The following is a 26,542-nucleotide window of genomic DNA, read 5'->3' as shown; positions in this document are numbered from 1 at the left end:
CTGCTTTAGCAGCTCTAAAAAGTCATAAATCTCCCGGGCCCAATGACTTTATTAACAATTCTGTAAAATGTATAACTTGAATCTTGCTCCCCATCTGGCAGTACAAGGCATTAATTACACTAATCCTGAAATTGGGAACAAAATCCTCAAAAATGCAGCTCCTACAGACCCATAGCATTATTAAACCTAGATGCCAAGCTATATTTGAAAATTCTAGCGGCTAGACTGGAAGACTTAATGCCAGATCTAATGCATCCCAACCAATCCGGCTTTATAAATGGAAGGCAGACCCATGCTAATATGCGGAGGGTCATACACCTGATGAAGAAAGCAACTAATAAGATACCTGCTGTACTGGTGAGTCTCGATATAGAGAAGGCTTTTGACCAAGTGAACTGGCCTCTCTTATTCCTTACCCTACACCAGTTTGGATTCTGTGAGAAATTCCTGGCAATGCTATGGGCCAACTATACCGCCCCCCCCCCCCCCCCCCAATCTAGAATCTTAGTAAACGGTGTGAGCTCCAACCCTTTCCAGAGAGGGACATGACAGGACTGCTCATTATCCCCACTCCTATTCGCGCTCAGTATTGAACCAATGGCAGCGAGGATTGGGGCTACACCTAGTATTAGGGGGATCCCATCTGGCTCTAATAGAACACAAGATTTCCTTCTTTGCAGATGATGTGCTCCTACCTCTCACTGACCCCTAACACTCTCTACTAGCATTTCATAAAGAACTACTTTGCTTCAGACAGGTAGCAGGCTTCAAAATTAACATGATCAAATCCTTTATACTTAATTTAACACTTCACACAGCAGACATGGAAAGGCTTGCAGCCACAAAACCATTCCTCTGGGCTAAGAACGAGGTCACTTACCTAGGTGTAAAAATCACCCCTAAACTTGGGGATGTATTCCAGGCTAACTTCCCCCTGCTTATTCAGCAACTGAAAAAAGATATCAAATGATGGATCCCTATGTATCTCTCCTGGTTGTGGATGATATATGGTGTCCGGATGTCTGCTCTACCCAAGGTTCTCTGCCTTTTTCAGAACCTACCCCATAGTTATGGACTTCTTTTCTACACTATGCACCCATATCGCCAGTTTTATCTGGCAAAATTGCAGGGCCTGCTTACCATATAAACTACATTGTCTCCCGAAGACATCAGGCAGTCTGGCCCTGCCAGATTTAGGATTATATTTTAAAGCGGCACAACTGCAAATTGTCTCGGAGTGGTCACTCCCCAAATCAGATAAACACTGGTTATATATGGATAGAGTGATAGTTGGGAGAGTAATCAGGGAGGTACCTTGGAAATCCAAGGCATACCGCCCCGCAAGGCTTACTTGTGCGCACCTACTAAAATTATCATTAAAGTCTGAGATGAGGTGACCAGAACGACAGGCTGATCTACCTTTCCGTCACCTTATACCCCTCTCAATTTCAACCCGGCATACATCCCGGGACCTACATCCCGGGACCTTTGATTCCTTGAGTGAAGGAGGGTGCCTCACTTTATCAGACTTTTTTCTAATTGGGAAAATTGTCAGAGTGACTTTCAGTTGCCTGACACTGAATACTACCACTGTACACAACTACGACACTGGGCACTACAGCCATTCAGATTAACAGCCACACAAGAGATGACCCCCATCAAGCAATTTGTGAAACGGGCTGGCACTTCGAGGGGAACCTCTCATTCCTCTACTCCTTGCTACTTTCCACACTCCATAATCCATGCACCAAAGTCACGACCTATAGCAGCATGGGAACATATTTTAGGTAAAGACATCCCTGAATCGAAATGGAGCAAACTTTGGAGGGATTTTGCACAATGTAACCACTCGATGAGCTTGCGAGAAGCACACTACAACATACTCTACGATTGATATCTCTGTTCGACTAAACTGAAAACCTTTTTCCCTGACGTTTCTGACTTGTTTTGGAGGGGCTGCAGACTCTTGGGGTACTTCTGCCATATTTGGTGGGGATGTCCAACAATTTGTCCTTTTTGGGCAGAGATACTTGCACAGATCAGGCATTCTGGGATACCCACTCTCGGAGACTATTGGCCCATGTTGTTGGGTCTTCGACATGACACCCTTCAGCACCAGACTTGTAGCGATTAAGCCGTTATGTAGCTATGTTTAGGCCTGGGCAAAATTACATTAGCGTCAGTCTGGAAGAAAAAAGAGGCCCCAGCATTGACTCAGTGGCATGTCCGACTTTGGCAAAGCATTCCTATGGAGAGAGTTATGGATAACTCAGTAGATAACTTGGAAGAATTTTGGATACACATGCCCCCCCCCCCCCGTATCATACCTTTTTTGAGGTCTCCTGCTGACTGCATGTTCTACACGCACAAGAGCACTGCACCTCTTCCGAATGTAATCCCTGTAACATGGCCTCTGCCTCCCCTCGGACTTGTAACTTGTCCCCTCTCTCTGCTGATTAATATTTAGCTTCAGTAACCCTCACAGGTGTCTCCTACACTTCCCCAGTAGCCACTGTCTTTCATGACTTCCAGTTTCCATTGTTTGTTCCTTCCTTTGTTCTGTGTTTTTATGTTTTTTTCGGTCTGTGTTTGGTATAATGAACAGACTCCATGTACCCTATGCATAGGCTAATTTGCCAGCGATTCACCCAGTGTGATATATACTGTGTACTTCCTTAGCTGCAATAGAATGAGGTGGGACATCTGGTTTGAAATATTATGTGTGCATGCTCTTTAACGAAAACCCAATAAAAACAACTTTAACAACAAACAAAAAAACACTCAGTAACCTTTAAGCCATATCTACCCAAAGCATTAAGGTTTTGCTTATTACATCACCAAAACTACAAACACACTCTGGTTAACTAAACAGTGAGCAAGTGGTTGGTAACAGTAAAAGCAGGAGCCTCTAATTGCACGCATACAGCTATAAAGCATATTAAGAGAACACACAGAATAAAATAACCAAATTGCACCTTAGCCTGAATGTATATGTATGGGCCAAGCAAATATGAAAATTTCCACATACATCAGGTCAACTGCTAGCCGTTAACCGCAAAATAAAGGGTTTCAGGGTCACACCTATAGATAATTACACACACTTCTATATGCAGGCAAGTATAGAGGTGTGTGTGTATGTATGTACATTTCTGTATGTAATGCTCTATTGATATATACTATGTACACACAGTGGAGAACACATGCTCTCTCGAAGAGAAGAAGTCTTAGACCGCACAATAATGTTTTTCTATTGGTACTATTGGAACTTCACTCCCACCTCCACAATGGGTAAATGCCGCTCTGTAATCGATGGTACTTAAGTACATTATAATGGCAAACTAATAGCAAAAAAAATGCTGCGTGTCCTCTGATAATGGTAGGTGACATTTCATAAAGATGTCACATGTGTTCAACTACATAGTTCATAAATAAAGGATAAATAACACATTTGTAAACCAAGCATAAGAATACAAACATTGCTGTTGATTTGATAGTGGGACAAAAATATGTATACTGCAACTTAGTGGAACACTGAACACACAAGCACTGCTTTAAAAATAAAGAAAAATGAAAAGTGTGTGTGTGAATATATAATATATATGTATTTGATGGCATGTGTAGCTACAGATACATATGCTATGCATATCTCTTCCGTCATCTAGTGTTGGACATCGACTCCATAGTTAGATTGTTTTCTCACAAAGGGTGAAGGAAGGAGTGACAGAGTATAAGAATATAAAGAGATGTCCATGCAAATGTAAATACATATGTACAAATGTTAAACTTGAACGACTGCAGGCTTCCGGGGAGGAGGGAGGGTGCATGTGAATCGGCAGCACTACATGCCACAAACAAATGTACACTGGGTAAGTGACATTTTCCGTTCGATGGCATGTGTAGGTGCAGATACTCATGCTATGCATAGACTACAAAGCAGTTAGTCCTCCCAAAAAATAGTGGTGGCTAGCCTATAGGAGTTGAAGTTGTTTGAACTAGTGTTCTTAATACAGCCTGCCGTACAGTAGCCTGTTGCTTGGAGAAAACATCTACACAATAGTGTTTTGTAAATGTATGAGGAGTTGACCATGTGGCATCTTTACATATATCAGCCATTGGTATGTTTCCTAAAAATGCCATTGATGCACCTTTCTTTCTTGTAGAATGTGCTCTAGGAGTGATTAAAGGTTTTCTGTTTGCTTTAATGTAGCATGTTTGGATGCATCTAACAATCCATCTTGCTAAGCTTTGTTTAGATATAGGATTACCTTTATGTTGAAAGGCAACAAAAAGTTGTTTTATTTTTCTAAAATCTTTAGTTCTGTCAATGTAGTACATAAGAACTCTTTTGAGATCTAAGGTATGAAGAGCACTTTCTGCCACAGTCTGGCTGTGGAAAGAAGACTGGCAATTCCACTGTTTGGTTGATGTGAAAAGGAGATACTACTTTTGGTAGAAATTTTGGATTTGTCCTAAGTACAACTTTGTTTGTGTACTTGGAAGAAAGGTTTTTCAAGAGTGAATGCCTGTATTTCACTAACTCTTCGTAAAGAAGTAATAGCTACAAGGAAGGCAACTTTCCATGTTCAAAATTGAATTTGACAAGAGTGCATGGGTTCAAAAGGTGGGCTCATAAGTACGGTAAGTACGATATTTAAAATATTTTAATTCCAGGAAGGAGCAGATGGTGTTCAGGGTGGAACAATGCGTTTTAATCCTTCCATGAAGGCTTTGATAACAGCAACTCTGAATAGAGAAGTGTGTTGAATAGTTTGTAAATAAGCAGATATTGCAGTAATGTGGATTTTGATGGATGAGAAAGCTAAATTTGATTTCCGCAAATGAAGTAAATAGCATAGAATATCTTGTATAGATGCTGTAAGTGGTTCGGTGTTCTCAGGTGTCTATTGGTTTCTGCCCCCAAGGTGGGCAGGTAGGGCCTAAAATGAATTTGCCCCCAGGAGTGACGACCATTGCCTAAGGGGGTCTGACTTCCTTTCCCTAGGTTAATTCGCATGTATGCATAACAGTACTTTTATGTAATGTCCTTCCATAAACTATTATGCTAAACTCTACTTTGTCAGTTATTTACCGTGCTTCCCATTTGAGATGAACAAAACCCGCACACACTAATTGAAATCAGGGTCCATTGTTTGCCATGCCTTGATGATAGCAGCTTCCAAAATGTCTCTCTTGTATGGACTGAATGTGTTTTTGTAACACAGCAAACCATGTTTTCAGTAAGACTAACTTTCAGAGTAACATAACATTTTCAGTATGTTTTTTCTACGTACAGCCAAATGGTATGGAGCCAAAATTTAAATGATTAAAATACATTTTCCCGCGTGAATGGAAACATATTTTTCCTGCAAACTGCATGAAAATAAACTCGTTAACACAGTAGTTGAGAAATGTTTTTTGTGGTCCAGTAAATGCTATGTTGGATGCATAAATCTTGTGGCTGAGGAGCTACCCTGTGGTTTGTAATTATCACACGAATGTAATAGGTCTAATTTCATGTCGTTTAATTTGGAGAGCAACCATAGAGCAGCTTCTTATTACTGCTTTGGTTCTGAACTTTATTAGTCAGTATGTGGCAGCCTGCTGCATATTAAAGTTTAAATTGGTTATCATGGTGCCAAAAGGGTCTTATAAGTTCAAAAAAGGGGAACATAAAAACATTACACAATTTTGATAGTTATTAAATCATTTGTTTGGTTGAAGCTGTAGTAGATGAAACACGAACCAATGTAATAGCACACAGCAAACATGGAAAAAATAAATGATTGGTTGTTTTTATATGCACATTCTCAAGTTGGGCTGGAATGTCTCAAACCTTTTGATTACGGTTGGACTTCTCTGCATCTTGAAGATTTTTGCTTCCCAGCAATGTTTGTGGTTTTCAAGTAACGATACACATATACATACATGCAAAGAACATTTCGATTGAGAGAGCAAAGCAGCTTGAAGACTGAACATGGATAGTGTGTAAGGTGGTTTTGTGACGTGAATATGTTAATGTTGGCCGGGACAAATGTGCGGGCAGTGACACGCTGTGAAAAAAGTTGAGAGGGGTGGGAGTGAGGGACTGTGTTGTTCATGGCCTTTTTAATCATGGTCTGAGATTGTATTATGCCCTGATTGTTTGGCAGAGCGCCCAGCAGCCCTGTGTCTGTGGGCAGACATTGCTGAGTAGATATATTTGTTGAGGTGAGCAGTCAGACACAGAATTAACAGCATGACGAATTCTCCTCTTTTGCTCATAACTAGCTTATTGGGGAGTGATTTGGAGGTCTGAGAGGACAGGTCATTGCTGAATCTCTTTATAGTAATCAGTTGGAATAGGGCAACCGTTGCAGTGGAGCTATTGACGCATGCGTTTGTTAAATAGACATCCTTAGGTCATCGGTCTATAGGAGAGGAAGTCGGATTACCAGTAAAATTGAGCGTTTAAAGAGCTGTTGCGAATCCGAAGGTAAAATGTTTGTCTTGCAGAGTCGAGCTTTAGGGAATAGAGCGTCATCCATTGTCGAATTGCCTTGAAACAGCTGGAGATTGTCAATTTTAAGAGGGTTGGTTCTCCGGTATGTCTAAACATGTGCAGTGATCATGCTTATTTACTAAATATTTTTTGTTTTTTCCAACCCAAGGACATGAAGACTGCCGTAATCACTCCGTGCAACCATTTCTTTCATGCTGGATGTCTTAAAAAGTGGTTGTATGTACAAGAGACCTGTCCCCTGTGCCACTGCCAGCTGAAAAACTCTTCACAGCATCAACCAGGGCCAGAAGCTATGCCTGCCCCAAACGTGGTAGCTGAGCCGCTCGTCGCTGAACCCGGCCCCGCTAAGCAGCCAACTCTTGAAGAAGAAGAAGCAGCTGCAACATGTCAGGACCTGAGCACCGTGAACCCTGGAAATTCATCGACGGAGCAGGCCTGCCTGAGTACTCTGGAAAATAATGAGTCTATAAGCCTGGGTATGAGCCAAGAAAAACTTTTGCCAGCTAGATGGAATGAAGTTGCTATTCCACATAGCTCAGACTCCAGCGCGCTCTTACTGAAGGAGCAACAAGAGGTGACGTGTCAGGAAGGCTTTACTGAAAGATTTGCGGCTCCATTGCTAGGGTGGGATGAGACTTTAACTCCTGTGCATCAAGGCATTAACAAGGCAGAGGGCCAGGTGAGACAGTCCAAAAAGCGAGGGAGCCAAGATGCCACAGAGGACTGCATGTCTGCCTTAGCATTTGAAGCAGAGTCTGACATCGGGAAGATACATTGCTGAGAGCTTTCCACTCCAGCTTCCTTCAACCAGGTCCACAGTTAATGCTGAAAAAGTGTCATTAGTAATATCTGGAGCGCATTATGTTTGTGTTTTGACTGGAGCTGTGCTCTGGAAATGGCTGTCTATTCCTGGCGCAACCACTCTTGCTGAGAGGGGCACAGGCTCCTTGTGAACACTCTGCAAGGAAAAGCTGATGGAGCAGCTCTGCAGGGTGGATGCTGCCGACTGAGAACATTAAATCTGCAGGGAGCCCCTTGGGCAGTGAGACTCGCCTCCCAGCCCTCATTTTGCAGGGAGGAAAGCAGAGCCTGAGGATTCCCTCCCTGAAAGCTCTTTAGGCCCAGAACTGTGTGAGAGTTCTGTAGAGCACCCAAGAGAATCAAAAGGGAAAGGGCTGCTCATGTGGGCAGGTTAATGCACGCGCTTGCATGCACATGCACGCTGTGTACACACATATACTCACACATCAGGCTCTGTTGGGGGGGGGGGGGGCACAATGACATTAATCTGCTACTGCTGGAAGTGCAGGGAATGTGTCCACCGCTTTCAAGAGGATATGTGGTGGGATTTTATATATATATATATATATATATATATATATATATATATATACACACACACACACATACACACACTTAAATATATATCTATAGTCCTTTTCATTTAGATATTTGGAAAATTACTCTTGGCCCTTTATGATGTAAACTCGAGTTCCAGAGATCACTTTCAATACCTAGAGGTGTTGAAGTGGGAGGAGCTTTAGATTACTGACACGGTGTTCAGGAGTTGTTGAATTACGTGCAACCATCAATTCTTGCAATTGATTTAACAGTATTAAATTGAGGCCAACAGTGCACTTTTGGGAATGAATATGCAGTGATGTGTATGACCAAGAGATGCCAGCACCCCTTAATTCTTTGAATTTACACCTTTATTTTTCCTTTTTGAAGAACTTTTGTCGTATTTAAATTTTTACCTTCATATAACTGCTTTAGTTTGAATGTATAGAAATGAAGCAATTTTATATGTGAATTTTGATATAAAAATAGTGACTTATTTATACAAATCCGCTTTGCTTTAAAGGAGAGAAGTGTTCCTGTCTAACTTCAAAATTATGAAGTAATTTTTTTAAACCATTTTTTTAGTGTTACCTTTGGGTGTAGACTATTAGTTGAATGTCCTAATAAAATGACATTTGAACACGCATTGAGTGGTGGTAATCAGTCTGCTCTTGAATAAAACAGTTTTTTTTTAAACGTTTTTTTAAATAGCTACAAGCTTTTTCTATAGGTGGAAGCTATCCAAACAGTATAACTGGCATCAAGCGACATTTGTAGGTATCGGATTTGCCACAGTTATCTAATGCTCAGGTCAATTAGCTCAGATATCAATCACATCCATATTTCTTTGGGTCCTGCCTCTGCCCACCCATCCTGTGCCTCCGCCTCCTTAAACTCTACCTGTTCTCCCTCCCATTTCCATGGCCATCCTCTGTACACTCCTGGCTTTCCTAGATCACAGCATTCACGCACTGGTCCCGAATGGTCTTTCTCACTATACTCCACAGCTCCAAATTCCAGTTGCAACTAATGTATGAAAGAAGTACCGTTCTAAACTGTTGCTGAGGTTGGTGTGTTATTTTTAGGGCCACTACCTGTTGACCTTTTGTGGAAATAAAATCCAGAATGTCTAGTCCGGCTAAGCTTAAGGACAAACTATCCTTTTCTTTGCAAGTCCTTCGGAAGTCATACATGTTAGGTTAACATTTTCTCCTCAGGTCCTTTGTAAGTCATTGATTTTAAGTTAACCTTTTCTCACCATTTTCAGTTAACTGAACATGCTAGTCATTTGATCCTGATTGCCATGAAGTGATGATGTAGCCTATAAAAATGGGCTGAGTAGGAATATATTTTATTTGGGTAAAACACCCTGTATACACAAGAGACGAGCGGACTATCCATAGAAGAATTACTCTACCTTGAATTAAATATTACTCAGCCACGATGCTAGGGTGTGGTTTCTGGGTGCTGACATGGAGGAAGGCTTGTAAGATACTGGAGAGCCACTGCTAGTTAAGGAATCCTCTTATACTACACCTGCTCTTCACAAAACATCATGGCAGGCTGGCGAGATTAATCATGCAAGGCTGATGTGATGGCCCTGAAACTCCGTTCTCCACTGAGAGAATTTCACCTTTAAATGGAAGACTTTTTTTTAACATCTCTTTATTCAATTTTTGCTGCAAAAAACAAACAGTATAATGTACCCCTCCAACTGTTGAGGACATGTGAGCGAAACATACATCAATTAAATAGGTCTTCCCGAGGCTCGGGCCGGACCATGACACCAAGGCAGCAGTCAGAGTCTTTTTCATTTGCCATATCCCTCACCGAAGATCCCGACACCGCCAAAGCTAACCTCCACCGAGGAATGAAGGCCATAGCCGACTGGATGAAGGACAGCAGACTGAAGCTGAACTCAGACAAGACGGAGGTCCTCATTCTCGGACCCACCCCATCAGCCTGGGACGACTCTTGGTGGCCCACGTCACTAGGCACAGCCCCGGAACCCACGGACCACGCACGCAACCTGGGGGTCATCCTCGACTCCACTCTCTCCATGACCAGGCAAGTCAACGCCGTCTCCGCGTCCTGCTTCAACACCCTCCGTATGCTCCGCAGGATCTTCAAATGGATCCCCCTCGACACGAGAAAAACCGTTACCCAGGCCCTCATCACCAACAGACTCGACTACGGGAACGCCCTCTACTCAGGAACTACAAACAAGCTCCTGAGACGATGCCAACGCATCCAGAACGCCTCGGCCCGACTCATCCTCGATGTCCCCCGCCGCAGCCACATCACACTCCACCTGAGAGGCCTGCACTGGCTCCCCATCAACAAAAGGATCACCTTCAAGCTCCTGATCCACGCACACAAAGCACTGCACAACACCGGACCCACCTACCTCAACAACCAACTCAGCTTCCACACCCCCACCCAAAACCTCCGCTCAGCCTACCTCGCCACAGTCCCCCGCATCCGAAAAACCACCGCCGGCGGCAGATCCTTCTCCTACCTCGCCGCCAAGACCTGGAACACTCTCCCCACCATCCTACGACAGACCCAGGACCTGCTGGCCTTCAGAAGACTCCTCAAGACCTGGCTCTTCGACCAGTAGCACCCCCCCTCCCCAGCGCCTTGAGACCCTTGCGGGTATGTAGCGCGCTTTACAAATGCAGTGATTGATTGATTTCCTTTCAATGTTCATATCAACGTGAAAACCCACCAGTTCAACTTGTGGCTCAAGCCCTCTCTGTCAGCTAAGCATCTCCCCCTTTTTATCACGCTCCCTCTTCCATCACTTCTCTCCAGAGAATCAAGATCTTCTCCAATTTTAAATTGAAGACTTAATCTGGTATGATGGATCCTTCTTGAATGGCGTAGCAGCTGACTTTTGAAGTACTATTGCAGGCAACCTCTTGCAATACTGGGTAAACTTGTACAATCAATTATTGACAAGCTGTGTGACCTCCCCGCGTCAATATGGGACTTTTAGCCAGTCATTGAAATAGATGCAAATAATTTTATAGGCACTCTGCCATATCTTTCCTGGGTTGAGAAGTCTAAAAATGAATTTACATACATTTGGGTATTTAGTTAATACAAGCATATGTGTTGTGTTTCTGTGTGTAGCATAAATGTTCATGGCATGTGTAGCTGTAGATACACATGTTCTACATACTCCAGCCATCTAGTGTTGGGCTCAGATGTGTACAACTTGTTTTTCTTCAAAGAAGTCTTTCCAGTTATGGGGTATAGTGACTCCTGCAATGACTGGTACTGCACCTGAGTATCTGCTCCATTGTTAGATTGTTTTCCTCCGCTGTTGGGATCAGACATGCATTGTCAGGCCTCTGAGTCGATGCAGCGTGATGTTCTTCGTCTGGCTTCTTGCGTCTTCTGCTCCTGTTAGCTGGAGATATAAGTTTTGCATTGCGATTTTTATTGTCTCGATGGTGTTGCATCCATTGGATCTGCTTTTTGGGCTATGTTGAAGAAATGTTCAGGGCCTTGCCCCTCTCGGGCCTGTTCCATCAGGTTCCACAGTGAGGATGTGTACTGTGATGGGAAAAATACCCTTTAGACTGTCTACGGTGCCACTCCAAGTACTTGTGAACAGATAAAGTCTTAGTCTTCAACCTCTCCTTACAGCATGACAAAACCTCCTGCTCTGCCTACCTTGCTTTCTGTTCCAAAATGACCATCCAAAACATCAGGATCGTCAGTTTGCTCAACACGACATGGAATTTGAGCGAGCTGAGCAAACACCTGACAGCTTTGGGGAAGGCAATGAAATAGAGGCAGATGTTGAACAAGTGGGTGCTTTCAGCTGGGACCTGGATTTGTTTCATACTACAATGGCAGCAGACCTGCAACCCACTCAGGACCAATGTCAAAAGACGCTGACCAGGAGTATAGCTCCACACAGCTCTTACCATCAGGTGACCCACTGCTCCTCCGGGGACAAAGCCTTCAGGCCTGTCACTGCATCCCAACCATGTCAGGGAACACCCTAAGGCTTCGGAGCTCACACCAACGATTTCCCAGACACCTAGCCACCCGCTTAAGACCTGGCCCTTGTTGGCAGCAATAGCTCCCACTGCTCCCTCTGGGTCCTCAGAGCTAGCAGCAACAGGCTCTTCAGAGAAAAAACAACTGTCAGCATTGAAACTGACTTAAAAGCCCAGCTGAGCATCCACAGCAAGCTCAGAGGATCAGGAACTGCAGAGTCTGCAACATCTCCAGGAAGATTTGGACACTCTGCAAGATATACTGTTATTCACCTCCACACAGGGAAAATTAGAGCAAATTCAACTCAAAAGATGCAGGAACTCATCGCAGAAGGAAGCTTATCTTTGAAGAGCAGCTTCCATTAGCGCCGCCTCCACCTCCCAAGCTGAAAAAACATCAAGGTAGGGGCATCAGTCAGTTGCCCTCTTAACCTGCTGTGCCTCCTCTCTTTCCCACCCTCCACCTCCCTGACCTCTCCCCCCACCCCACCCCCCCTCCCCACATGTTCCTCCTCCGCCCCCACTGGAGGGCTCACGCCATTCATCCTATGGGGAAGGGAGTCCTCTACACCACATAGACTATTATAATGCCCCATATGACCCAGAGCCCAAGGATGATCCCTGTTCGTGGGGTTGTTCCTCCAGGTTACAATGACCCCTATCTCTACCCTGCCAACCCTTACCCTCCATACAATACCACCTTTTATCATAAGGTTATTCACAGGGCATCCATCTTTCACAGGTTATACCTACACACCATCACAGCGGAGGTTGACTTCCTGGTAGAAACGCTCTCCCACACCCAGTGTTCTACACAGTACCTTCACATACTTCAGTCTATGGTAAAGTCCTCTCAGCATGTTTTTAAGGACCAAGTTAAGGCTTGGGTCGTCACACCGAGGGTTGATTTTAAAATAAATAAATACAAATCCAAACACTCCCTTTTGGACGTGCCTTACATAAAAGGTTAACTCCCACCGGGTTCATTGGTCATGCATGCCTGTAAATGATCAGATGCTCAGGCTTCTGGACATGCCCCACCGCCAGAAACGTAGAGTAAAAAGATTGATGCAGCAGGAAAAAGGGTGGCCAGGCAATCTCTCACTTACTGCCGGATCACCAACTCCTGTTGGTTTACTCTCCAGGTACAACCAAGCCCAGTGTGATGAGATCTAACTTCTCCTTGATCAGTACAGGCAATAAGCTCAGGGGCTGGTAGCACGGGGGCAAATAATCTCCAACGTGACCATCAGGTGTGATATGAAAGCAGCTGACACTGCTGCCAGAGGTATTAACTCCAGCATCCTGATCCACTGTCGCACCTTATTTTGTGACTCTGGCTTTAAGCCATAAGCCCTGCAGCATTTGATCAACGTGCCCTTTTATGGACAACATTTATTTGGGCTGCGCATTAATTAAATGCTAAAGAAAATCGAGATGGACATAATTAGTTGCTAAAGGAAATCGAGATGGACATAGATACAGCTAAGGCAATGGGGGCTCTTCAGTCAGCCATTGCCCTGTGGATTCTTACGATGCTCACACTTTCGTGCTGGTGCAACAACCACCTCCTACCAGAGGTAGCACACCTCCCGAGGCTACTCCAGGGGCACCTATAGAGTGAATAATTGAAAAGGCAGAGGTGCTGTGGCTAAGGGAGCCAACCCTGCCAAGCAGTGACTCTCTCTCCTTTGGCCCCGACCACGCAACACCTGTCAAGGACTGCTGCAGGGGATCCTCACACAATCCCAAAACCTCACAGAACAATGGGTTCTTTCCATTGTGGAACAGGGTTGCTGCCTGAAACGCACTGCTCCATCACCAAACATTCCCCCCACAAACACTCCCTCTCCCCAGAACACCTGTACCCTCCTACAGGAGAAGTATATAGCTCTTACTTAAAGGGATCATAAAACCTGTGCTGCCACACCAACAGAGCAACATGATGTACTCCCTGTACTTTCTCATCCCCAAGAAAGACAAGTCTCTGGGGATCATACTCGACCTCAGGCCTTTTTACAAGTACATCTGCAGACTACTTCCACATGATCATGCTCCAGGATGTCATTCCACTGCTGCAATACGGAAAATTTGTGACTGCCCTCGAATTAAAGGGTGCTTATTTCCATATCTCGATCCGCAATATGCATCACCACTACCTCAGGTTCCTGATAAAGGGACAACACTTTCAATTCAAAGTTCTGCCCTCTGGAATAACAACTCCTCCTCGAGCCTTTATCAAATGATTTCATGTGGTAGCTGCTCTTCTCTGGAGGAATGACATCCACTTCTTACCATTCCTCGACGAAAGGCTGATTTAAGAGTGCAAGCAGACAGCAGTGTTTGTCCCACACCCAGATAACCTTATATCTCATCCACAATCTCGGGTTCACCATTCAGCATGGACATGTCCCACCTCTAACCCCTTCAAATACAGCCCTTCTTGATGGCAGTTCTAAACTTGGTCACCTGGAAAGCTTATCCCAGCCTCACATGGGTCAGAGCGTTCCAGCTCCTGCTGCATCGTTTTCAGCTAAATCTCCAACTAACAGAACAGTAATACAGCCCCTTTGTAGACCCCAGTCCCCAGGTGACCATCATCACAGATGTGCCCCCCACAGGTAGGGTGCACATCTGCAAGGTATGACTATTCAGGGTCTGTGAACACTCCTACAGCAGACCTTAAACATCAACTATCTGGTCCATCTGCCACATCACAAATCAGTCCTGGTCAAAACAGTCAATATGACTGCCATATATTGCCTTCGTAAGCAAGGGGTGCGCACATTCCCCAGCTCTCAGGGTTAGTGGAGAGCATTTGGCGATCCACCACAGAGTACATCTGCTAGAGGAGTACCTTCCGGGAGCGGAAAACAACTTTGCAGATCTGCCCAGAATTCAGCAACAAGTCCACAAGTAGGAACTCCACCCACATGTCCTGCTCCTGTACTTCCAGCATTGGGCGGTTTTCCTAACGTAGATCTGTTTCACAACTGCTGATAACGCCAAATGCCCAGGTTTCGCCTCCAGGTTTATGCACCCACAGTCCATGGGCAATGCACTGTGGATGAATTGGTCAGGATATTGTCCTACTCTTTTCCCCCTCTAGTACCTCTTCCATACATGGTCTAGAGGCTACGGAAAACTTCCCTTACCCTCATCCTGGTGGTTTGTACGTTGGCCGGGCAACCATGCTTTAACCCCTTCTCATGTTGTACGTAGTCCCTCATAAGAAGATCTCCAACTGGCTGAATCTTCTCAGTCAACATCAAGGCACAATCAGGCACCTGAACCCTAGGCCGCTCAACCTAACGATCTGAATCCTGAGATCCTAGATTTGGGTATCTCAATTTGCCAGCTGAGTGCATGTCCATCCTCAAAGAGGCTCACCGTCCCACTACTCGAGCTTGCTATGCAGCACAGTGATCACTGCTGTCTCCCCACCCACCTTTATCCTCTCAAGCCAACAGAGCAAGACTTTGCCTGCTACCTGTTTCACTTGCAATGCTCAGGCCTGGCTTACACTTCCATTTGCTTACATTTGGCCATGATGGCAGCGTACCTACAGAACAGGGAACACACTTCATTATTCAGAGTCGTCATCATTAAAGCCTTAATGGAAGGACATGAAAGAGTTATCTCACCCTAGTTGGCCACCAGTCCCTCCTGGAACCCTACTGTATCTGTTACCACGGTCATAGGGCCGCCTTTTGAGCCCTTTCTTACTTGCCCCCTCCAATTTTTGTCTTAAATAGTAGCGTTTTTACTCCCAATCACTTACCTCAAACATGTGAGGAAGGTTCAAGCTCTCAAATTGGAAGAGTCTTTTTCAAGGTTCACACTGACAGGGTGGTCCTTAGCGATATCACAAAGTTTCTGCCTAAGATGGTCTTTCCTTTCCACCTCATCCAAACAATTGAATTCCCTGTTCTCCCCACACCCAGGCTCAGTAGTGGAGAGAGCCTCCCTCATACTAGATATAAAGAGGGCCCTCATGTACTACATTGATAGGACAAAAGCTTTTCATAAAACTCAGCAATTGTTTGCCAACTACACTAAGCCACACAAAGGCTCTCTTTATACTTGGTTGCTTGGACCCCACATTCGGCATACTGGTGCTCCCTTGTAAGACCCTTATATATGGTACCCAGGGCATTGTGGTGCCAGGGGTCCCCCAGGGGCTGCAGCATGTCTTTGCCACCCTTGGGGATCTCATGCAAATGTATCTGCAGGCCTCTGCCATTGTAGCCTGCGTGAATGGGTGCATGCACCCTTTTCACACCAGGTCACTGCGCCGGGTTACTGTAATTCACCCTACGGTAGGCCCTCCTGGCCCAGAGGGCAGGGTGCAGGTCCCTGTGTGTGACAGCACTCCTGCATGAGCACAGGTCCCCTCATGAACTTGGCTCCATTTTCGTGGACTTTGTGACTGTGGGGATGCCATTTTACGTGTCTACTGGGCATAGGTCACTACCTATGTCTAGCTACATAATGGTTACTCCGAACCTAGGCATGTTTGGTATCAAATATGTCGGATTCATACCCCAATACTGTTGCCAGTATTGGAAGTATGACTCTGTGCACTCTAGGGGCTCCTTAGAGGGCTCCCAGCATTGATTCTTCCAGCTTTCTTGGGTTTTCTGGGCAGCTCAAGCTGCTGCCACCTTTCAGACAGATTTTTGCCCTCCTGCTGCTTAATAAGCTCAAGCCCAGGATGGCAGAACAAAGGATTTCCTTTGGGAGGTGGCAGGGGGCAGGGGGAGTAACACCCTCTCCCTTTGGAAATAGGTGTTACACAGCTTGGGAGGGGTAGCCTCCCCAAGCCAATGGTATTCTTTGAAGGGCACATTTGGTGCCCTTCTTGCATAAACCAGTCTACACTGGTTCAGGGACCTCCAGTCCCTGCTCTGACGCAAAACTGGACAGTGGAAAGGGGAATGACTACTCCCTGCCCAGAGCTCCTCCAGTGGGTCCCTTGATTCTGCCATCTTGATTCCAAGGTGGGCAGAAGCCTCTGGGAGCATCTGATTAGCCAGGTCATGCAGGTGGCGTCATAGCCCCCTCTTGATAGATGGTCACCTGGCTAGGTGTCCAGTCCCCCTTTCAGGGCTATTTAGGGTTTCCCTCTTGGGTGGGCCCTCCGATTCGACAAGCAAGACTCCAGCAGGATTCCTCTGCATCACTTACTTCGATTTCTGGCCACTGGAACTGCAACTGGACCCTCCAGAAACCAACAAGCTGCATCCACGATGAAGACTCTGCTTGCAACATTGTTTCCACTGCTCTTTCCAGCTTTGCTGATGGTCCCCTGGGACTCCCCTCTGTGGGTTGAGTCCTCCTGGACCTTTCTGGTCCCTGGCAGCTCCACTTGTGGTTCCTACATTTTGGGATTCCTAGTTCCTCCAGCTCCCCTCTACAGATTCCACTTACCTGGGTAGGAGTCCTGCATTCGCATTCCATGTTTTTAGTATATGGTTTGGGCTCCGCCTAGGGTCACTATTGTCTGTTGCTAATGCACTGTTTTCTACTGCTATTTATGCCTATTTCTGACTACTAGTGTATATATTTAGTGTGCTGCTTGCATCCTCTTGGGGGATTTCCTGTCTAGTACTTTTTGGTAATTGTCACTAAAATAAAGTACCTTTATTTTTGTAACACTGAGTGTTTTCTTTCATGTGTGTAAGTGCTGTGTGACTACAGTGGTATTGCATGAGCTTTGCATGTCTCCTACATAAGCCTTGGCTGCTCTCACACAGCTACCTCTAGAGAGCCTGGCTTATAGACACTGCCTACACTACACTAATAGGAGATACCTGGAACTGGTATAAGGTGTAAGTACCTCAGGTGCCCACCACACATCAGGCCAGGTCCCTACATCAGGTGTCTGAGTTCTAGGGTTCAGGGGTGCCATCTAAATATTCAATTTAGGAGTGTTACAAGGAGTGCCAGGTGGCAGCCAATGAGTTCCTTACCTTTTGCATGACTACACACTTTCTATGACCACTTCCGTTGGGAAGTGGGTAGAACCCTGACCCTAATGGCGTAAGTCCTTCCAAACCAAAATGGAGGAATTTGAAAAGTGGTTTCCACTTCAGCTCGTTCACTGGCATGAAGTTGGTACACCTCCTCATATGCCTAATTTTCCTGCCTGTTCTGACAAAAGTGGGGTCAGGACAGTGGGGTTGGTCATCTGCGCCATTTGGAGAAACCTGGGTCGCCTTGCAAAGATGGCTAGGGCTTTGAAGCTTCCTGCCCTGGAATGTACATCCTGCCTGGAGGAGGTGTCAACACCCCTGCTTAGTGCAGGCTTTTGTCTCTGGGCCTTGAGAGCGCTGGCTCGCACCTTGGTGGTGGGGGAAAGGGGTATGAGTCTGAGACGTGGCTAAGGTGGGTGAACTGGTCATAACACACTAGTAGTTGGTAGGTTTACAGGGGGCACCTGTTAGGTGCCCTCTGGGTGCATGTATTAGTAAATATAACACTGGCATCAGTGTGGGTTCGCCAATACGAGATGTTTGATACCAAGCATCCCTATCTTCAGTGAAGCTCTCATGTAGCTGAGGAACTCGTAGTGACCAGTGTCAAAGCACATGTATTTAAAACGGCTTGCATGAAAACTTACTATGTCTGAGAATAGACAAAGACATAGCAGGGGCAAATATGCTCATGCAGATTTGCCTTCACATGTAATATGGTGCACCCTGCCTTAGGGATGTTAGACCTGCTAGAGGGGTGTTAGGAGACATGGCATACAGGCTGTGTGTCATGTCGTGTTTTCACTTTCGTCTGCACCAAGACGAGCAGCCTGCAATGGCAGCCTGTCATGTGCTTGATGAGGGGTCCCTTACAGTAGCACAGTTCGTGCTACAGCCCTTAGGGACCCTCTTTATTACCCCAGGGATCAGGGGTATCATTTACTAGGGACTAACGGAGGGTGCTGAAGGTTTTGCCAGTGTGAGACTTCAGTTTTGGGGAAAACCTATGTGGCACTTGGGACCTCGTTAGCAGGGACTCAGTGAATTTTCATTCGCAATTACATCAGATTTTAGGAAACAAGTGGGGGCTAACCATTCCAAAAAGGGTGCTTTCCTACAGTGCGTAACCTAGAAATCATCAAATTTGTCAGTCATAGTGAGCAATGCAATCAGTAAGCCACTTGACACACTAATTACTTCATGCGTAACAGACAAGACAAATGACAGATGAGATCACAGGTGACACTGCCTTCTCTCCTCACCATTCACCTAATTAATAATGTGACATTCCATTGGGTTCAGAATTTGGCCATGCTCCACTGACTCGGAAAGCCTGTGCAAGGTCAGTGTTAGTCTGAAAGACTGTTGAGTCATTTGATCATCAATTGTCTTGAGGAGTTGTGGTTACATTGATCTGATAGAGACTTCTAGTTGCAGATTCCTTACCTTTGAATTACCCCAGCTGTCAGACTGGATGCAGAAACTTTTGCTCAAGCAATATCCATGCACGTCCCATTGGGTGGCTCCGTGTGGCAGCACCGTTGGTGCCAGAATTGGTGTCGCAGTCACCTATAAAGGCACCACCCAGGTACTCGCAGGCGTCAGTTCTTTTCTTTCCACGCCAGTTAGCGCTGATCCAGAGAGAGCTACCCCTCTGTTGCTTTTTGATGGGCCTTTTGTGACGTTTTGTCAAAGTGTTTTCTTGTCTGTGTGTCGAGGATGTCATCTAAGAAGGCAGGGTTCAAACCTTATAGTGCCTCTCACAGTGCGTTATCGGTTCCTCATCTCATCTGCCTCTGGTGCCTCGAGTGCAACCATGACTCCAAGCCGTGCTCGGACTGCCGGGCCATGGCACCGAAGGCTTTGATGGAGTGGTTCCTAAAGCTGCTTATGGCCCGGCAGTCGATGACACCGGTATGTGCGACCCCTTGGAGCTCTCAGTCAAAAGAGGTTGCGGGACCGCTCCAGGAGCCCTAAGTCCTCTTCGTCTCACTCAGGGTCCTCAGGACACTTGGGGAAGGGGCAGAAAAAGAAGACTCTCTGCCTCCCCTCGTTTCCGGAAGCCAATCGACACCCGCTCAAATAAAATAATTTTACAAGGCCATGCTCTGCATATTTAAGCCGGTCGGCCCTTTGGCGCACCTTTGAGACCCATGGGGTTAGAGGAGGCCCCATCAGATTTTGTGGCTTCAGCTCTGATGGGGTCCCAAGATTCGACTCCCAATCCAGAATTGGTGCCGGTTGTACCAGGCGACCTTCTCTGGCGCCAATGTCCACTGGTGGCGCTAGCCCCATTCTGATTCCAGATGAGCCAGAACGGTATGGCACAAAGCCTATTCCGGTGCTCACAGGTGCCAGATCGTTGCCTGAGCCTTAGGTTTCACACACAGCCAGACATGGGAGAAGATTCGGAGGGGGGGGGGGGGCAGTGGACCCTTTATAACACCAGTTAGAAAGGTCCTTGGACTGCTATGAGGAACTAGGCAATGCCAGTGGACTGGACACCTCTGCAGATACTGGCTTGTTCTCTCTACTCCCTCCCCCCCCCACTGTGGCTATGGAGGAGGGAGCTTTCTACGCAATAGTTGTGCATAGGGCAGGGGAGGTCCTCGAACTGTCCTCAGTGGCTGTCAAGACGAACATCTTGACTGAAGTCCTTCAACTTGGGGCTTCCACTTTCGAACCCCTTCTGCCCTTTAATGAAGCACTTATAGACGTCTTGCTGTTAATTTGGTCTAAGCCCAGCACAGGGGCTCCTGTAAATAGGACGATTGCCCACCATCGCCCTGCACCGGGCGACCCTAGTTTCCTCAGCCAACACCCCTTCCCTGAGAGCTGGGTAGTCCAAGCCTCAACTTCCCATGGCCTATTTACCTCCTGCTTCCCTAGACACGGAATCAAAGAGGCTAGACCATTTTGGAGAGATGTTCTCTTCCACCAGCCTGACACTGAGGTTGGTGAACACCTCGTGCTTATTGGGCCATTTTTCACACATCATTTGGGATATGGTTGTCTCAGTGCTTCCTCAGGTCCTGGATGAGGCCTAGGCCATACTCTCCTAAGCAGTAAAAGCCGGGTGGGATGCAGCGAAGTTCACCATTCAATATGGCTTCGATAGGTCTGACTTGCTAGGCAAAGCTGTTGCTTCCACAGTGTCCTTACAGCGCCAAGCCTGGCTGAAAACATCTGGGTTTTTTTTTGGGAGATGTCCAGGCAAAACTGATGGACATGCCCTTTCATGAGACTCGCATGTTTGGCGAGCAGAAGACTCAGCGCTGGAGTACTTTCAGGACTCTCGGGCTAAAGCCAAGACCTTGAACCGCTTGGCGACCCCAGGTCCACCGCCCTGCCTTTTACCCCTTTTGTGGATAAGGAAAGGGTGTGGCACCACGCCAGCCCTATTCCAGTCACCGCCCTATGCAACCACCCCAGGCTATGTGAGTACGCAGTACTTAATTTGACCTGGTGGTTTCCGGTGCAGGGCACCGGCACTTATTTTTGAGTGCCAGCTCTTATTTTTTTGCATCAGGCATTTACTGCAAGCAAAAGGCACATATGGTAAAGACAGAGGAAGAGAAAAACAAAAAAGCGTCACAAACAGAAAAAGCAGACAGCTGAAAGAGTGCGCTGAAGGGGCAGGGAGTGGCTGTAAATGGATTAAAGAGGTCCGAGATGGTTTTAAGATTACACTGCCTCAGTATTCTGCACTCGCACATTTAATTGGCGTAGCTTGGGCACCGGCATGTTTTTAGTTGCAAATTAAGCACTGCGAGGACATGGGTGTGGTGCCTTCAGACCTAGAGGGTCTGGAAGCCAGAAGTCATTTGCTACCCAGCTTCCAGCAGCTGCAGCCTCAAAGTCCTCCTAGGTTGGTTCTGCAGGACCATGCCTGCCCCGTTGGAGGGAGAATGCACCATCATCTCCTCCACTGGCAGTCCATCACATCAGACGCAAGGGTACTGGCGATCATCAGGAAGGACAATGCCCTGCCTTTCCAATCCCTTCTTCCCACCAATATCACTAACATTGAAACTGGCTGAAGATCATTTGCCGCTACTTCAAAAGGAAGTTACGGCTCTCTTGACCAAGGGAGCCATAGAAAGGGTCCCAATATCAGAAGTAGGCCATGGTTGTTATTCCCACAATTTTCTGATATCCATAAAGAACAAAGGCCTTCGCTCTATTGTAGACCTATGGACCGTAAATCTCTTCCTCAAGAAGGAGATGTTGAAGATGCTCATGTTGACTCTGGTCCTGTCTGCCCTAGACTTAGGAGACTGATCCTACAGGATGCATATTTTCATATTCCTATCCTGCTGGCCCACAGGTGTTAAACCTGCTGTTCAAGGTAGGCCACAAATACTTTCAGTTCACGGTGTTACCAAGACGCAATCACTTTGTGACGCTTTTCATCGTGAGTGGAGCTCAGGCACTCTGTGTGTCTTTCCGCCATTCTACTCCTGCCCAGAGTTTTCGAGAAGATCAAGAGTGACAGGGCCCAAGTAATCCTTGTGGCTCCGGACTCGGCACCGGCATGTTTTTAGTTGCAAATTAAGCACTGCGAGGACATGGGTGTGGTGCCTTCAGACCTAGAGGGTCTGGAAGCCAGAAGTCATTTGCTACCCAGCTTCCAGCAGCTGCAGCCTCAAAGTCCTCCTAGGTTGGTTCTGCAGGACCATGCCTGCCCCGTATGAGGGAGAATGCACCATCATCTCCTCCACTGGCAGTCCATCACATCAGACGCAAGGGTACTGGCGATCATCAGGAAGGACAATGCCCTGCCTTTCCAATCCCTTCTTCCCACCAATATCACTAACATTGAAACTGGCTGAAGATCATTTTCCGCTACTTCAAAAGGAAGTTACGGCTCTCTTGACCAAGGGAGCCATAGAAAGGGTCCCAATATCAGAAGTAGGCCATGGTTGTTATTCCCACAATTTTCTGATATCCAAAAAGAACAAAGGCCTTCGCTCTATTGTAGACCTATGGACCGTAAATCTCTTCCTCAAGAAGGAGATGTTGAAGATGCTCATGTTGACTCTGGTCCTGTCTGCCCTAGACTTAGGAGACTGATCCTACAGGATGCATATTTTCATATTCCTATCCTGCTGGCCCACAGGTGTTAAACCTGCTGTTCAAGGTAGGCCACAAATACTTTCAGTTCACGGTGTTACCAAGACGCAATCACTTTGTGACGCTTTTCATCGTGAGTGGAGCTCAGGCACTCTGTGTGTCTTTCCGCCATTCTACTCCTGCCCAGAGTTTTCGAGAAGATCAAGAGTGACAGGGCCCAAGTAATCCTTGTGGCTCCGGACTCGGCAGCGGCATGTTTTTAGTTGCAAATTAAGCACTGCGAGGACATGGGTGTGGTGCCTTCAGACCTAGAGGGTCTGTTAGCCAGAAGTCATTTGCTACCCAGCTTCCAGCAGCTGCAGCCTCAAAGTCCTCCTAGGTTGGTTCTGCAGGACCATGCCTGCCCCGTTGGAGGGAGAATGCACCATCATCTCCTCCACTGGCAGTCCATCACATCAGACGCAAGGGTACTGGCGATCATCAGGAAGGACAATGCCCTGCCTTTCCAATCCCTTCTTCCCACCAATATCACTAACATTGAAACTGGCTGAAGATCATTTGCCACTACTTCAAAAGGAAGTTACGGCTCTCTTGACCAAGGGAGCCATAGAAAGGGTCCCAATATCAGAAGTAGGCCATGGTTGTTATTCCCACCATTTTCTGATATCCAAAAAGAACAAAGGCCTTTGCTCTATTGTATACCTATGGACCGTAAATCTCTTCCTCAAGAAGGAGATGTTGAAGATGCTCATGTTGACTCTGGTCCTGTCTGCCCTAGACTTAGGAGACTGATCCTACAGGATGCATATTTTCATATTCCTATCCTGCTGGCCCACAGGTGTTAAACCTGCTGTTCAAGGTAGGCCACAAATACTTTCAGTTCACGGTGTTACCAAGAGGCAATCACTTTGTGACGCTTTTCATCGTGAGTGGAGCTCAGGCACTCTGTGTGCCTTTCCGCCATTCTACTCCTGCCCAGAGTTTTCGAGAAGATCTAGAGTGACAGGGCCCAAGTAATCCTTGTGGCTCCGGACTCGGCACAGAGAGTCTGGTATCCTAAGCTTCTGAAGTTCAGCACAATCCTCTGGTCAGGCTCCCCTTCGGGAGGATCTTTTGTCGCAGCAGCAGGGAAAGGTTCTCCACCTAAACCTGTCAACCTTACTCCAACATGTGTAGAGATTGAGCGGTAACTGTTGACAGCTTTCAACCTTCCTCCTGAAGTATGTAATGTTATTTTAGCAGCTATGCGTTCCTCCATAAAAACTGTAAATGCCTGTTGGGCCTGCAAACCCAAATATGCTCCAAAACCTACATCTGCCGTTTAGTAAAGTGTGCCCCCTAAGCAAATCACCTGCCCTTGCATGGGCCAGTGCTGCTTGTTGCCTTTGAGAAATGTTTACTTGAGCCAATGCTTGTTTTAGAACTCATGTAGAAATCTGGGATGTGTCAACTTGTTGGCTGAGCTTGTGGCATACTCATGACTCAGACTGGGTGTGGCCAGGTGCAGAATGTATTTAAAGCCACACCAGTCTTGAGGGGATTCCTTGCTGTCAGACGTCTTCAGATGCAGAGTGCGATTCTCAGCTCCTCTGCACTTGTTCCCGGATCGTCTATTCCACAGCCCAGCGTCACGGATGCCGATCCTGGAAAAGAAGAGATCAAGAAGATTAGCATCATAAAAGGCGGTAGCACACTGCACACACTTAAAAGGCTTCTTACTGGTTACCTTTGATAGTTAGTTAATTACCAGATGTTCAAACGGGCAGCCTGCCCTAATAGGGTATGTTATCAATGTCTTTGGTTACTTGAATACTTGCTGTCTGAAGATTAATAACACTCATTGTTGTAGCTTGCAATGACATTACAGATTTGAGCATGTGTTGGACTATTGTTATTTTAACGATGCACTATGAACATGTGTGTTACAGTTGAATAGTATGTAACATTTTTGATATACCAGTCATGGCCTATGATAAGGAACAGTCAGTGCTTGGCACACACTAGTTTCAAAATGTGAATCAAAGGTCTGGTATTTCCAGGTTCAACTGTCACTGTGATGTAACAGTGATGACATCAATTGCATATGAAAGTGAACTTTAGTATCTTAACCCTATGCTCTGTGTGGTTAAAACACTGAACTGTGTTCTTTCCGATAATAACATGCTATGCTGATTAATCCCTAAATATTTGAGAAGTCTAAATACTTAAGAATTGATTTTCATTCTCTATTGACTGTTATTTGATTGTGAGTGTGACTTTGTTTTAGAAAGTCTAATCAAGACCCAACGAGCAAGACATACACTGAATTTCTGGAACACTTTAGGTAGGTCTTTAAGTGGGGCAGCATTGACTTGGGATCAAGGTGGGAATACATGTAGATAGTATAGAAGGCTAAACGTTTTATCTGGTTGCAGGTTCCATATTGTTTCTTGAAGATCTCTAGAGAGAGGGGAGAGCCATCAAAAGCACAAAAGGGGACCCTGAGCAGTACACCTAGTTTGTGGGAATTGGCAAAGAGTAGTTTTAGTATATCAGTTACGTTAAGTGTTATTTGACTAAATGCTTAAATCATCATAGGAGATATATGCTCTTCGTAGACCAACTCTAGCCTTACTGATCCTGCCAAGGGATGTCTGTGTTTCCCGCTCTCTCTCTCTCATCCATCCGCTTTCCCCAGGAACGTTCCTGTGCCGATCATTTACAAGTAAGTGGGAGGCACGCATCGTCTAGGTGGAGTTGGGAACAAGCAACGAGGGTCAGCATTGTGTCTCCGTTGGATGAACAGGTTAGTGCTTGACAGTACAGTAAGCCCACGTTTAATTTCTTGCCCGGACACAATAGAGACGCAAGAGGTCACCCTGGCCAATTTGTCACACATGTTAGGAAACTTACAACGTGAAACCCAGGTGCTCTCACAATGATTGGATGCTCTGCCGGCCACACCCACAGTTCAACCACCTTCTTTCTATAAAATTGAATTTTTTGGAGCAAAACCAAAGCAAGACTGGATAATGCAAAGTTTTAACAGTCCTTTGTGGTGGCTGGTCAGGAACAGTCAGAAAGTAATGCCCCAGTAATCCAGGTCACTACACCACCCCCAATACCATTAGCCCCTCCAGGGGATCCTGCAAAAATTCAGGATGTTTTTAAATCAATGCCACCTTCCTTTTTATGTCGACCAGCCTCTTATCATTATGAGCAATCTAAGGTGGCTTTTTCCCTCTCCTATGTGGGTGGTGTGGCTGCTTCATGGTCCATTCCTTTAGAAGAGCGGTATGACCCTTTATAATTTGACTAGCAGGCATTCAAAGCAGAAATGAAAAAAATGTTTGATAAGCATACATTTATGCAACCAGTAGACTCATAACGGCTTAATCTAAAGCAAGGGAACAAAGACTTACTGACGTATATATCTGCATTTAATAAATTTGTGGCTGAGTCGGAATTGACGCAAAAAAATAGGAGGCCCTCGTTTTATAGAGCTGAAAGATGAACTCAAGAACTTATTAGCGCATGTGGTAAATCTGACCAACTCTTCTGAAGAGCTAATTGATTTAGTGGTTAAACTGGATCACCGTATATCAGAGAGGCAGAGTGACAAATGTCATACTGACAATAAGCTGCTAATAATCAGAGCTAAG

At 45.9% G+C, this 26,542-nt stretch overlaps 1 protein-coding gene across 3 annotated transcripts in view; it reads left to right on the top strand.

The window, feature by feature from the left end:
- Positions 1–8,486, top strand: part of RNF145 (ring finger protein 145) — a 300,893-nt gene extending 292,407 nt beyond the window's left edge. For all 3 annotated transcript variants that reach the window (XM_069199658.1, XM_069199659.1, XM_069199660.1), the window contains exon 11: positions 6,648–8,486. In XM_069199658.1, the coding sequence (XP_069055759.1) occupies positions 6,648–7,280 (633 nt within the window). In that variant the 3' untranslated portion in view covers positions 7,281–8,486. The remainder of the gene's footprint in view (positions 1–6,647) is intronic.
- The last annotated feature ends 18,056 nt before the right edge of the window (positions 8,487–26,542 follow it).

Source organism: Pleurodeles waltl, chromosome 7, assembly GCF_031143425.1.
Source record: "Pleurodeles waltl isolate 20211129_DDA chromosome 7, aPleWal1.hap1.20221129, whole genome shotgun sequence".
NCBI classification, from domain to species: domain Eukaryota; kingdom Metazoa; phylum Chordata; class Amphibia; order Caudata; family Salamandridae; genus Pleurodeles; species Pleurodeles waltl.
Note: the sequence above shows the minus strand (reverse complement) of the source record. Positions and strands in the feature narration are given on the sequence as shown.